Below are 15,284 nucleotides of genomic sequence, written 5' to 3' on the forward strand. Positions count from 1 at the left end.
AAAAACTAAGTCCCTTCTTAGCAGTCCACCAATAAATAACCCCCCCAAGAGCTTCCAAGATGGCGACCCGAGCGGTCCCACTGGGAGGAGCTCCTGATTTTCTTTGGAATTACCCGTTTCTAATTCCGCACACCAAGCGCAAAGCCCGGGTCCGGTGTGGAGAAAGTTCCTCCACACCGGTGGAGACAAATGCAGCCCAGCAATGGGAGTTTTTTTTCGCAGCGGTGCCACCACTTACACCGGGAGGACGGGTCGCTGAGGAGCGGGCTGTGGAGCGAGAGCTTGCTTCCATGAAAGACATCTTTAAGCCCCGGTTCACCAGCGAGACCGGTGCCTCCAGGCCGAGATGAGGAAAGAAGAATGCCAGTTACTGCAAGCCCTACGGAGGAAATCCGGAAAGAGGTGGAGGCAGCTGAGAGCGGAGAGTAACAACGCAAGGACTTACCATACAGGAGCAAGAAACCAGGTCAGAGCCCTCTCAAAGAGTTGGGGGGAGAGAGGCTGGACATGGCAGCAATGCTTGGGTCCTCGAGCCCTGGAAATGGCACCGGTCTGGCAACGGGACTGGGAGGAGGGGCCGACCAGGAAGCCTCTAAGCAAGTTAAACTGCTTGTGAAAGCACCTGAGATTACCCTTATTTCTATTTGGAATGTTCTCCCATCCTCAGAGAAGGCTACATTGGGCTTAACTAAGGACATTTTGGAAGTCAAACAGCAAGTTAATCAAAATGCTGCTGAAATTGTGGTGCAAAACAGTAAAATTGAAAAATTAGAAACAAGAGTCGCTGAAGCAGAAAAATCACAGTCTGCTATAATTCTGAATGACCATGTGGTAAATAGAAGATTAGAAAAAGTTGAGAATAATTTGAGAGCACACAACTTAAGATTCTTAAAATTTCCCCCTGTTAAGAAATATTGCTCCCTTGGACTTATTCAAGTTGTATGTTTCTCAAATACTGAAAGTACCGGAGGAAGTTAAACCAGTAATAACAAAAAGGTATACTATCTCTATCCAACTGAAGATAATCGAAATAATATTGAGGATCAAGTTTTACCAGATCTAACAGCTATATTGGAATCGTCACAGGAAATGACAGTATCAAGTCGCAGACCATTGTTAGTTACTTTTGCTTTCCTGATGGATAAGAATATTTTCAAACAATACTTCAGAAAACAAACAGTCAAGTTTCTTTTTTTGGTCAAAAAGTTTGGTGTTACCAGGTCTTTGTTAAGCAAACACAATTAAGGAGGAAAGAGTTTCTAAATATGAAGGTGGAAGTTACACAAAAAGGAGCAACCTTCAAGTTGCAATTTCCATGTAAATGTGTGTTTTTTCAGGATCAGAGATTTGTTTTTTTCGATCCAATACAACTTAGATCCTTCCTGGATACTTACCCTAATCCCATATAGACCTGTTATGGTGTATAATTAAAATAGTGTTGGGCTTGATCAGTTCACCAGAAAATGTAATAAGAGATTATATTTCTACTAGATGTGATCGCTCTGCATTTCTTCTATTTGATTAGATTACAGAGATATATGTTTTTTCAATTTACTTAAATTTCTTTTGTAATTAATGTCTTTTTGTATCTGAGAGATTTCATTAACAAGTGCTTGTATTTGTTTAAAAATTCATAAATTAAATTAAAAAAAAAAACCCCACACACAACCCTAAAAATGTCCTAGTAATTACACATTTGGATTCCACCTAGTAGTTACATCACTATATCTAATCAGAAATCCTTGGCCCTCTGTGTTCCTAATGGGCACCCACAGGAGTGGCCCTTAGAGTCATTCTTTTGGTGGCAAACCACTGGTTCGGCATCGCTCTGTTGACCCTATAACCAGCCACAAGGTGAGTGGAAGAATTCACAGATTGGCAATAAATCGGGCAGGAGCCACAATGTGAAAGCTTCTATATAGCCCCTAGATCTGGACAGAGAGCACCATCGCATAGGCCACCTTAACTAAGATTTGAAGCAGTGGCCTAGAGATGAAAGCTTCTCTAACACTATGACCTTTCCCCTGCCTGAGCCACAGCAGTCCTCCCTTGTCTGATGCTATAAGCCTAATTATTATTTATTCTGTTGATCCCAGTTCTTAGTATCCCTTGTTCGATGTAATGCATTCTTACATGCTTGTTTTCGTTTTGCTGTAAACCAAAGTGATATGTAAATTTTTTACATGAATATCGGTATATAAAAGTGCTAAATAAATAAGGGATTAGATACATTTAAGTCAATCAGGGGCTATTAAAACGTCAGCGTCAGGTAGGTCAGCTTGCGGGGATGAGTGCATCCTATAACCTGGACTGTTAACAGATAATGCTATGCATGCATGACTGGTTCTTCTACACTTCCTCCAAGAACAAACCACTGGGAGTGATGAACTCAGGGGGGCAATTCTTACGCAGTATCTGGCAATCTGAATACCAAAATGACAAAACCCTGGAAGGTTTCATAACATGCAAATGCCAGAATAAATCTGAAACCTGTGGTTTCGGGCTTCAGTTCTCCCAAGGGTCTTCGTTGCCATGCATTCCTGCTCTCTCTCTGTTTCTCTAAGAGGCCCCTTTTTGGAGTTCTAAAAAGCAAACTCCAACCAAGGCACAGCCAGATGGCTCCAGCTCATTAGGCCAAGCTGATTCCACCAACCACATACTCCCCCCCCCCCCCCCTTTTTCAATCTGTAAGCCATGTGGTTCCAATTTCTGTAAGATAAGCAAGACAACTCCTCCTTAGATGCAACGGGGCAAAACCAAGACTGGCTCAAAAGAGCTACAAGAACAGACTGAATGCATTTCCCTCACACCGCCCCCCCCCCCCCACACACACACAAAAATGTGATACTGCCATGGAGGATGTCACATCAATGCCAACGTGGTCAGAGTGGTGATACTGCCTCCTGATACACCAAATCTCAGAGGGAGCCCCCATGCCTGCCTGCGGTAATTATTATCAGAGGCAGCTGGTATTCATGCACCAGTCCAGGAAAGTCTTCCTCCACAAACAAACCAAAACCTTTAGCTGACGTCAATGCTTGAAGTCACTTAAGAAAAAAAAAAAAAGGTACAGTACTTGTGTCAGAAGAGCAGCCCAGCCCAGGGCCCTCAGCTCTGCTTTATATACCACAATGTCCACCCAAAACCCACAAGCAGCTGCTCCAGCCTGTAAACTGCCATGCATCCCAATCAGTAAGGGAGAGGAAAGTTAAAAATAGCTTTGAATGGGGGTAGTATTTAGGAGCTGAAATAAGACCTCTGTCATTAAACCAAACACTGCTGGGAGGTTTCCCCAGTCAGCCCTCTCAGGGTAATCAAAGCCCAAGAGGTCAGGATTTGACCCTTTTTAATCTAAACTACAGCAGCAGAATGTGCCAGCCATAAGGGGAATCCGCATAGCCTGAAAGAGACACACACACACACACACACACACACACTTTCTATCTTGGGAATTTTCTGGTGCTTGCCTGCTCCAGCCCTCGAATGGCACCATCTCTGGGGCTCAGGATTCCTGCTGAGTGGTGCCTGGATCTTTACAAATGAAAATCACTCAGGACAGCATATAAGATAGTAAATGCCATCTACTCTGCCCAATTTCCTGTTGCAATGCCTTAGGCCCCAGTTGATCTGTCTTCCCATTTCCTCCTTCATAACTAAAGATCCCTAGCGCTTATCCCAGGCCTTCCTGAATTTCAGTCACTGGTTCTATCTCCACCACCCTTTTCCGTGAGGAAAGATTTTCTAATGTGGCCCAGGGGTTGGGCACTTTCCTCCTCCTGAGAATACAGGCAAAAGTCTTCACCAAAAGCCCTAGGAGATGAGACTTGATGTCAATATTTATTCAAGTCAGGAGAGACGGAGGGGGAGGATACGAAACATTTAAATAACTCAAAAGGTATAAATAAGGTGTAAGAAGCAAACTCTTTCCAGAGGAAAGAATGCGCTCGGATAATTAAAAAAAAAAAAGTCACAGTATGAGGCTCCAGCAGAATAGGGGGGCAACATCAGGAAATAAAAGGGTGGAGGAAGAATGGAATGGCTTCCTGCTGGAGACAAAAAATAAAAATGGCAAGGCTGAATTTAGAGGGCGCAAGGTTAGGAGTGGACTGCTCCCCCACAAACACACAGGAGGAAAAAAGAAAAAAAAAGGGGCGGTGGGGAGGGCTTCACCGAAGTTGATCAGCAATCTCTGCTGCTGCCGGGGCCCTCCAAAGCATGGGACCTGGGGCCATTATTGCCCCAATTCATGCCCTTATCCCAAGGTTCGCGCTAGGTAACCGTTCAAGAAAAACCCAGGATAAGCCCAGAGGATCCTTAGTTGTGAAGAAGTGACAAGAAAACCAAAAAGACCGACTGGGGTCTATGACGTTGCCAGACTGGATGGGCCTTACATCCCTGGTCCCCATGAGCTGTCATATCCTCTGTTTCAATACAGGTAACACGCGACGTCGCTACAAGTTGGCAGGGTGGCAGATATTCTCAAGAGATAGAACCAGCGCCCTGCTTCTCCATAGGTGGTTTGCAACCACATAAGAACCAAGAGGAGGATGGGTGCTAGGACTTTCTGAAACCAGGGATGGTTAATTCCTAGACATCTCGCCAAAAAAGCACAAGACAACCATACGTCAGCATCCTTGCACAATTTCTAAAATAGTCCAATGTCTAAAAAATTCTTTTCTCCAAGGTGTTACATTGTCTGGAATTGGGGGGGGGGGGGGGGGGGGGGGGAGTAAGAAATGTACAGTGAGACATCAGCCCCATTCTTAAAATTGAGCCCATCAGAACTACAAAAAAAAAAAGTCCCCAAGAACTTTCTACAAAGTTTGGTGTGATTCTTTTTCTCTCCTTTCTTGAAAATCCAAGAAATTAAGTTCTTAGGCAAAAGATCTGCAATTTCCAAACTGGGCCTGCAAAACTGGCTTGCATACTTTCAAAACTCTTTGTTATCCTTGAAACTTAAATTTAGCCCTCAAAAAAATAAAAAAAAGTCAAAATGTAGGTAGTTAATGGAGGATGAAGAACGTATGCAAAGATTTAACAAATATTCAGTGGTAGTGAGTGCGGAGCCAGCTTTTGGGGAATGCAGCATGCCCACAGGACACCATACTTAAGAGGGCACTGCAGCCCCCTCCCTCCCACACTCTTCCAGATGTTGTCTGCAAGCAGGAGACTCAAGAACACTGTACAGGAGGAAGGAGACTTCTGTCTGTGGTGGTAGGTGAAGCATCAGTGAGAAAGAGGAGGGGGTGCTGGGCACAGGGTAATAAGAAAAGTGTGGAGGGACGGTCCACCAGGAGAGACACCTGTATGTGGGGCTTTGAGGACTAGTGTTAGCCACTTTGTTCAAAAATCCTAAGGCACAGAAATCAGGGCCGTGGTGAAAGGCTGGCCTGAGAGAGGAGGATTCACATAATAGGAAACACAATTTCGGTGCAAAACTTCTGCTACATAACCCATAAACACTCGAGTGAAGGAGTAGCCTAGTGGTTACTGCAGCGGGCTACAAACCAGGGTTCAAATCCCACTGCCACTCCTTGTGACCTTGGGCAAGTCATTTCACTCTCCACTGCCTCGGGTACAAACTGATTCACTAAGCATTTTTTTCTCAGACAAGGAACGGGAGAAAAGCCTTAGGGGTAGATTTTCAGAGGGCTACACGCGTAACCCCCGAAAACCTACCCCAAACCCCCCCCCCCCCCCCCCCGCGCACGCCAAGCCTATCTTGCTTAGGCTTCCGGCACACGCATAAGTCCCGGGGCTTTCCTGTGGGGGGGGGGGGCTGCGGCCTCCGGACCGGAACATGAGGCACGTGCAATTTACGCCTGCCTTGAGCAGGTGTAACTTTCGCGACGAAGGTAAGGGGGGGGGGTGGAAGCCGGAGGGAACGGAGGCAGGCTGTGCGGCTTGGCACGCGCAAGCCGACCCCGGATTTTAATGGCTACGCACGCTATCTATTGAAATCCCGTGTACTCTTGTTCGCGCCTGGTGCGTGAACAAAAAGTACGCGTGTGCGCAACTTTATAAAATCTACCCCTTAGTGAATAGGGCCTTTAGAGCGTGAGCCCTCTGGGGACAGAGAAATACCTACCGTACCTGAATGCAATCTGCTCTGAAGTGCCGAAAAGCGGAATATAAATAATTACATTAAAGTTTATTTGCTATGACTTATGACTCTATAAATAAAGCTAGAAGAATCTTTGGTTATAAGTCAAATGGGACAAAGGGTGATAATCACAAGGGACAAGAGGTTAATAACCAAAAAGAACAAAATCTCACAAAAACCTCCAGGAAATATTCAAATCTGCGCTCGCATTCCACAAGCTGAAACACAAGAATCCCACATTGGATATTTGAGGCACCCAAAGAGCCATCAAAAGCTGCTGACACGCCTATTTTTTTTTTTTTAAATATACTGTAGGAAATTTATTTCAGTCATGGGGGTGCAGTCGTCAGCACAGACACAGGAAATGTGCACTCAGCTTTGAGTAACTGGACCAAAACGACTTAAAGCCACACTCCCTTTTAAGCAGCAGAACTAGAACATGCCCCTTTTGCAAAATTCAATAGGCAGCTAAAACAAGTCAAGTCATTATGCAGTCCTTTTTAAAACTCCGACTTTTCATTTGGTTCCTAAGGAGGTTATTAGTAAACCATGTTTACAAAAAGCTCTGCCCACTCCTACCATTACAAATCTGACTGCTGCTGTGCTCATCAGGGCCCAAAGGGAGCACACCAGCACATGCAGGGGGAGGGGGGAGGAGACAGGAACTTTTTTTTTTTTTTTTATAAAGTGTGTGGTAAGAAAAAAAATGCACCTTTTTTTTATCCCCAAAAAGTGGGTCAACGATATATGCAGATAACATAAGGAGAATAAGATACAAAATAGTCTGTAATATTCTGACAAACCAGTAGTTATGGTGGCAGGGACTAAGTATAGACACAACCAACTATTTAGAGTTTTGGTAGCAGTAAAAAAACAAACAAAACCCCCCCCCCCACTAAAAACCCCCACACACAATAGTAATTCCTTTTTTCCTTCCAGTTTATATAAAACTTTTCCCTTCCTCCAAACCTTTCCTTCAGCCATCATGGATTCAGGTGAACTGGGATGCTGCTGTCTCCTTGCCATTACAAAGCTGATTATAGCATAGAGAAACCCAGTAAGCTCTGGAAAAGTGAGTCATAAAATCCCACACTGAGGCCACAATCAAAAAGTATACAACTTCTATTTGGAAACATGTAGCCCTGTAACCTCTGCTCACTTCACTGCTTAAAATCCCTTATTTTTACATATCTGGTGAAGAGAAGACACAGAATTACAATATCAAATTCTGGGGTTTTTTTTCCCCCTGTAGTCTTTGTCTAATATAGAGAGAGAGGGGCAGCACATCCTGAACATTTAATGGTACAGCAACCAAACATTTAAAAATGATGATAGGAAAAGAAATGAACTGTAACTCGCAAACAGGGCAGACACAATCAGCTAGAAGTCCCAGAGCAGCACCACGCACATCACATCACATCCTAAAGTTGTATCACGGGGGGGGAGACCAGATGGCCAAGTGTGTAACAATGAGACCAGCACCCAGCCCTCCCCCCATTTTCAATTCTCTGGCCAGATATCCTGGATCCTGATCGGGTTACTAATTTTTCCGAGAGACCATCCCCTTCCTCCGCCCCACCAAGATAGCATCTCCCTCTCAAAAGCGCGGACTCAACACTAAGCGCGCGCCCATAGAAGCCGCCCGGCCCTCCCCCCCACGCTTTCCCACCGTCTCGCCGAAGACGGGTTCCTGGAAGGGCAGGATGTTTAGTTAGGGGAAAAAACCGTAACAAGTGAACATACACAGTGGAAGCAGCACAATGAAAACGTAAAATAACTCCGTCCGGCCCCGGGTGAAAAACGGCCGCGCCTCCTCTGTAGGCGCGCTTGCAGGGAAGAGCTACAACCAGGACGATTTTATTCCACTATATTTAAAGAGGTTCTTGTCCTCAGCGGGGCTTCTCTTAACCCCAATGTTAAGTCCTTTTTAGCTTCAAAAAATAAAGAAAAAAGTTTGTTGCCTTATTCGTATTGAATAGTAATAAGCGTGAGAACATTTGGCCATATAGGGTTTTTGAGCTTCCTAAAAAAAAATAATTTCTAATTCAGACCCATAGAAAAAAGTATTAGCTCTCCAAAAGCTAATCAAGAAATGTATTAAATTAGTCTAATAAAAAACATTATATAGGATGTTACTTTTTTTTTAAATCTGTGTGCATTCAAGGGGACTAACAAATCAAACTACATCTAAAATTAAAATGAAGTTTTTTTGTAAACCCCACCATCTGTGGGTAAACTGTTCTCTGGAGACCTGACCCCCCCGTCTCGTCTGTGAGCTTTAGAAAAGCACTTTAGCGTTTATAAGCACTTTTGCGGCCAGTGGAGGAGGATAGTGCAGGGTCTATTCCCGGTAATTTAATCTTGCAGGGGAGTCAATTTCCAGCGCTATATCCACATGTGGCCATACCTAGGACAACAAGATCAAAAGTGCGTGGCTCTTACCAGCCGCACTCTCACTTGTTTTTTCTCAAAACAAGAAGAGGTTATTTAGGTAGTCAGAATTGACTGTAGCCCTTGTTTAAGCCTTTATTCTCAGTGCATTTCCCCAGATTTAATTCCCCATGAGGCCATTCTACTTCAAAGTTAAAAAAAAACAAAACCCATTTAGTGACTGACACTTTCAGAGAGAGCACATTTACACACACACATCGAAGAGTTAGAACATTTCATAATCATTAATTGTTACATCCTCCCTTGCAACCCCATGAGTTCCTTTCAAATCAACAATCAGAGCAACTTTTAAAAATCATTTTAAATCGTCCAACGTAGAGACGGCAGACCCCAATCAAAAGAAATAAGTAAATCTTAAGTCATCTGGCATGAGTGGGCTATATAGTTTTCACTCCATCTATGCATCAAGAGACAAAACTTTAAATTTTAAGGTTGAAAAAAAAAATAAACAAGACTTGACTGGAGTCTTTCAAATGAAACAAACAAAAAAAAAAAACCATCATCGTAGCCCAGGATCTACCTCAGTCATCAAATTTAAAAATACAACAGAAAAGAAATAATTTACCTCTTCCTTCAGACTCCATCTGTGCAGAAGTTCGGGCCCAACTCAAAGGCGACCAGTTCCGGATGTCAAGCTAAATTGAGAATCACATTTGTTTTCCAACCAGCAGAAAACAAGATGCTTCAGATTATGCCTTTAAAACAAGCCTGTGCTGGTTTCTTTAATGTTAACTTTTTCCTTTCTTTGAAAGTCGGTCGAAAGTTTCAAAGATGTGAGCCAGGTTTCTCTGGAGGACTCGTTTCTTACTTTTAGTATTGCAGCTTCAAATTAATTTAAAAATACTAATAACTTAAAACAAGCTTCTTTTTTTTTTTGCCTTTTTTGTGGGGGGAACAAAAAAAAAAGTACGAAAAAAGGAAACAGAGCAAACCGTGGACTAGCCCTGCAACCACTTCCTCCCCTAGACAGGGCTGTCCTGCGTCACAAAGCTCTAGGGTGACTCCGCCCCCTTTATTCCACTCCTCACCGCCTCGGTCCTCCATGGGGGAGGAGGGGAGGGGGGAATCTGTGCTGGCCGCTGTCAACTCTATGGTTCACCACCCTTCCCGGCTTCCGTATTGATAAGTGTCTGCGCCTGCAGGGAGAAACCAATGTGGAAGCGGGAAAAATTGCAGAAAGAAGATGGCAGAAGCTGGGTGAGTATAGACTAGGATAACGGCAATCGCGAATGTTCTGATTTTTTGTTGTGCCAGGAGCAATACCAGATTTTTAGCTTTAGATTTTTTTGGAAGCTAATTTTTTTTTTTAGGGAGTTTGGGGATTAGGGAGCAGAATAAAGGAGGAGAAGGCTTTGTAGGTTCAGCGTAATTTCACTCTAGTTCGTAAATATCTGATAGATCCCATACAGAAGATCTAATTCCTGCTCCTCACGCTCAGGGATTATAATAGCTTTCTTTAGTCTACCTGCCTAATAATGTATTATGGACTTTTTCCTCCAGAACTTGTACAAACCTCTTTTAAACCCCACTAGATGCCTTGACCACGTCCTCCGGTAATAGATTCCACAGTTTTTTGGGATGATGAGTGAAAGAGTACTTTCTACTGTTTGTTTTGAATCTGTTTGTTCTTAGTTTAGTGGACTATCCTCTTCTTTTAGTATTATTTGAAAGGGTGATTTACTGTCCTTTATTTACCCGTTTCACCGCACTTATGGTTTTATAAACTCTTCATGTCGCCCTCTTACTTATCTCTTTTCCAAGCTATAGAGTCTGCTTGAGTAACCTCTTATCATAGGAGAGAGGTTCCAACCCATTTATCATTTTTGCTACCTTCGTTTGCACCATTTCTAATTCCACTATGTCTTTCTTTCAGAGCTACATATAATACTCAAGGTGTGGTTACACCGTGACTCAATTCAGAGGCAATATATTTTCCATTTTATTCTCTCTTCCCTTTTGGATCATTTGAGTGCTACCATGCACTGAGTTGAGGGTTTCCGTGTATTGTCCTCAAGGACTCCCAAGTTCCTTTTCCTGGGTGGTGCGTCCCAATACAGTACCCAGCATCATATACTTATTGTTGGAATTATTTTTCCCTATGTGCCTCATGTTGCACTTTTCTACATTAAATTTCAGTTGCCCAGTCTCCTAGACTCACAAGGTTCTTCTGTAGTTTCTCGCAATCTGCTGTTTTTTTTTTAACAAATTTGAATAATGTTCTGTCATCTGCAGATTTGATCACCTCACTTGTTGTCATTGTTCTTTTTTCCGGATCATTTATGAATCTATTAAACAGCACAGGTCCTAGGACCAATTCCTGTGATACACCACTAATGACCGTTCTTCTCTTTGATGTTTAATCCAGGTCATACCTGTTCTGTTTATTTTGTTTTTTACATGTATTTTTATAATTTAAAAAAAATGTGGTATTGCACAGTTTTGTGCAGTTCTTTACTTCAGAGTGTTCCTGTTTGCCTCCTTCCAAGGAGTCTCATCATCTGGTGATATGATTTGTCTTTTTCAGTCCATTGCTTCAGCATCTGTCATACTTTTTGATGCTCAGAGTTCTGCATAACATTTTTTATTTTATTTATTAAAAACATAAGAAATTGCCATAATAGGACAGACGGAGAGTCCAGCATCCTGTTTCCAACAGTGGCCAATCCAGGCTGCAAGTACCAAAACACTAAGTAGATCAAAGGCTACTGATGCCAGTATTAGCAGTGGCCATTCTCTAAGACAACTTGATTAATAGCAGTTAATTGATTTCTCCTCCAAGAACCTATCCAAACCTCTCTAAAACCCAGCTTCACTAACTGCACTAATCACATCCTCTGGCAACAAATTCCAGAGCTTAATTGTGTGTTGAGTGAAATAACTTTTTCAGATTTGTTTTAAATGTGCTACTTTCATAGAGTGCCCCCTAGTCCTTCTATTATCCGAAAGAGTAAATAACTGATTCACACTTACCCATTCTAGACATCTCATGATTTTAAAAACCTCTTATATCCCCCCTCAGCTGTCTCTTCTCCAAGCTGAACAGCCCTAACCTCTTTAGCCTTTCCTCATAGGAGAGCTGTTCTAGAACATGAATATACCACTTTCCCAACCATTCCAGGCTGCCCAAAGCAGTATATAACATTGCAAAAAAAATAAATTTCATTATAAACTTGAGATAATCATGAATCTACTGTCTATATTATTCTAATGTGTGAAAGTGTAAATTAAGGCCTATTTAATTTACACTTACCCACGACCGCCTCCGACCACGAGGCAGCCCCTGCCTTCCTCCGGGAAGCGCTAACGTCATCGGCCGACCTTCCTCCGCCTCCGAGGGACACGCTGCCGACGCACAGCCAATCAGGGGACAGCCCTGATTGGCCTTTAAACCCGAGAGACGCCCGGACTGAGCCCCTTTCACCCGGACGCTGCCGAGGGGAGAAGACGACTTGGAGCGGTGCAGGGCCTGCGCGATCGGCGCTGGAGGCCCGCCGGGGTAAGGCCTACTTAATTTACACTTACCCACGACCGCCTCCGACCCCGACCACGAGGCAGCCCCTGCCTTCCTCCGAGAAGCGCTGACGTCATCGGCCGACCTTCCTCCGCCTCCGAGGGACACGCTGCCGACGCACAGCCAATCAAGGGGCAACCCTGATTAACCCTCTAATTATAAATATAGCAGGCTCCCAGGCGCCGCGCGCCGAAGGAGCACGCCAAAGGAGCCTGCTCCTTTGTGCGCCCCTTCGTGCACTCCCTTTGTGTACTCCCGTATGCTCCTCTGTCTTCAATGTTCCTCCCCTACAACCCCCCCCACAGCCCTCAACAACTACCAGCCCCATTATATTCTTCCCAACACTCAACATATGAATCTCTGAAAAGTAATCATCCAACTCTCAAACAACCTAACAACCCCTACCACCATTCACTCCCCACTCAGCAACCAAGCAACAACCTTCTCACACAAAACTCACACAATGGCCTCAGCCCAATACATCCCCAAACTAACCCATCGCCACAACAACCACCACACTCCTAAATCCACACCCACCACTAGACGCCTCACCAAAATTCACCCCAACCCTAACATACCCCATACCACAATCACACTCATTACTCTACTCCTCATTAATGCACAGTCAATCACCAAAAAAATCCCAATCATCCATGACATACTCACAGACGACCAACCAGACATATTCTGTATAACCAAATCTTGGCTGAAACATTCTGACACAGTCCTACTCAATCAACTGCCCAAAAACACATACAATATTTTCTCCATACCCAGAAACAAAAGAAAGGGAGGTGGCCTACTATTCCTAGCTCACAAAAAACTTAAATTCTCTTCCCACTCCCCAAACTTACCACCCCCTATCGAGACCAACCTATTCAAATCAAAACATCTCCAAATTCTCCTCCTATACGCACCTCCTGGTTGCCTACAGCACAACCTTTCCCCCCTGATTGAATCCATCACAACCCACATAAACTTACAAGAACCAGCCATAATACTAGGAGACTTTAACCTCCATATCGACACCCACCCTCCATCTCCCACAAGCGAACTGCTCCTATCCACCATGTCTGCCATCGGATTCACCCAAATCATCAACTCACCCACTCAAAAATCAGGACACACCCTGGACTTAATATTCATAAACAACAAAATATCTGCAACTGAACCACCATCTACAACCCCCACCCCATGGTCTGACCACAGCCTCATCCAAGCCAAGCTTCAACTCCAATCAAACCCACTACAAACAAACAACCGAATCATCGAATTCACCAAACCATGCTCCAGTGAAGACATCGCCAAACTGTTACCTGAGGCACTAAAAACAATCAACTTAAATGACGCCAACACAGCCACAAACTCCTGGATATCTATCAACGCAGACATAGCCAATACATTATGCCCCATGATAAAAAAGGAAATAAAACAATCCACAAAGCAAAGAGCACCATGGTACACCCCAGAACTGAAAACCTCAAAGCGAACACTGAGACAGACTGAGAAACAGTGGAGACGAACCCCCACCTCAAACCTGAAAGACAAATACAGAACACTACTACACAACTATACAGCTGACCTTAACACAGCAAAGCGCAATTTCCACACATCAAGGATTCACGATTACCAATTTAACCCAAGGACCCTCTTCGCCTATGTCAAAGACCTTACCAACCCCATCCAAAATGACAATACGCCAAACTCCAGCAACATCTCCAGTGAAAAACTAGCACAATTCTTCAAGGATAAAGTCAACAACATCATTGCCAAGATTCCCCAAACCCACAATGACTCAATTGACACCCCCCCTCCTATCCACTCATGGTCACAATTCACTCCCGTTGCTACCACAGAAATTGAACCTATCATCAGAAAAACCAACCGTGCATCCCACCCCTTAGACCCCATCCCCATCAAAACGCTAAAACTCATCAGAGAGATTATTGTCAAACCAATAACCTACATCATCAACTTATCCCTAGAACAAGGAATCTTCCCAGAAAAACTCAAAAACGCCATCATCAAACCAATCATCAAAAAGCCTCAACTCGACAAATCCGACCCAGCAAACTACAGACCAGTCTCCAACCTCCCATTCCTAGCAAAAATCATCGAAAAAACAGTCAACAATCAACTCACAGACCACCTTGAAACCTTTAATGTTCTTCAGCCTGCACAACATGGTTTCAGAAAACTCTTCAGCACTGAAACCCTCCTCCTCTCCCTCACCGATACCATCCTCAAAGGCTGCGACAAAGGCAAATCGTTCCTCCTGATACTTCTTGATATATCAGCCGCCTTCGACACCATCAATCACAGAACACTCCTCACCAGACTTAAAGAAATTGGTCTCCAAGACACCACAATCAAGTGGTTCAAATCCTACCTCTCAAACAGATCTTACATCGTCAAGATGAACTCATCTGAATCCTCACAAGTGCCCCTCACTCATGGAGTCCCACAAGGTTCTTCCCTATCATCAACCCTCTTCAACATATACCTCATCCCACTATGCAAATACCTATCAGAGGCAAACCTCACCTACTTTGTCTATGCAGACGACATACAAATATTACTCCCCATAAACAACTCCATTCAACTCACTATGGAAAAATGGAACAAACTCAGCTCAAACTTATCCCACTTACTATCCCAATTATCACTATGTCTCAACCAAGCCAAAACAGAAATCATTCACATCCACGATGACCGTCCCTCCTATCCACTCATGTGCACCCCCTCTGACCACCCAGGAAACTCAATCAACCCGGGAGTGCCACAAATCTCACAAACCTCACTCACGCCGTCCACAAGAAACCTAGGCGTAACAATTGACAGCCTACTCAACTTTAAACGACACATCTCCAATACAATCAAAGATGGATTCTTCAAACTGCAGACACTAAAAAAACTCAAACCCCTTCTCCAAGAGCACGATTTCCGAACAGTCCTCCAATCAATTATCTTGTCAAGACTCGACTACTGCAACTCCCTCCTCCTCGCACTACCAGAAATACACATCAAACCCCTCCAAGTTCTACAGAACGCTGCCGCCAGAATCATCTCTAACAACAAAAAATCCCCTCACATCACACCCACGCTCAAAGAACTCCACTGGCTACCCATTACACAAAGAATCCAGTATAAAACCCTCACCCTCATGCACAAAAAAATAAACAACAACAAAATGGACTGGCTAAACAACGGAATACAACC

General features: G+C 43.8%; 2 protein-coding genes across 15 annotated transcripts in view; one reads left to right on the top strand and one right to left on the bottom strand.

Annotated features, from left to right (window-relative positions):
* Positions 1-9,544, bottom strand: part of MYO9B (myosin IXB) — a 330,363-nt gene extending 320,819 nt beyond the window's left edge. For 9 of the 13 annotated variants that reach the window (XM_029614164.1, XM_029614168.1, XM_029614162.1 and 6 more), the window contains exon 1: positions 9,120-9,543. The gene's annotated coding sequence lies outside the window, so the exon portion shown is untranslated. Of the gene's footprint in view, positions 1-9,119 lie in introns of all 13 variants that reach the window. The other 4 variants (XR_003858374.1, XR_003858373.1, XR_003858375.1 and 1 more) reach the window with 1 other exon arrangement.
* Positions 9,545-9,569: 25 nt separating this feature from the next.
* HAUS8 (HAUS augmin like complex subunit 8) overlaps positions 9,570-15,284 on the top strand; it is a 135,113-nt gene continuing 129,398 nt past the window's right edge. The window contains exon 1 of one of the 2 annotated variants that reach the window (XM_029614170.1): positions 9,570-9,751. In XM_029614170.1, the coding sequence (XP_029470030.1) occupies positions 9,738-9,751 (14 nt within the window). In that variant the 5' untranslated portion in view covers positions 9,570-9,737. The remainder of the gene's footprint in view (positions 9,752-15,284) is intronic. The other variant, XM_029614169.1, reaches the window with a different exon arrangement.

The sequence above is a fragment of the Rhinatrema bivittatum genome, chromosome 8, assembly GCF_901001135.1.
Source record: "Rhinatrema bivittatum chromosome 8, aRhiBiv1.1, whole genome shotgun sequence".
Taxonomy (NCBI): domain Eukaryota; kingdom Metazoa; phylum Chordata; class Amphibia; order Gymnophiona; family Rhinatrematidae; genus Rhinatrema; species Rhinatrema bivittatum.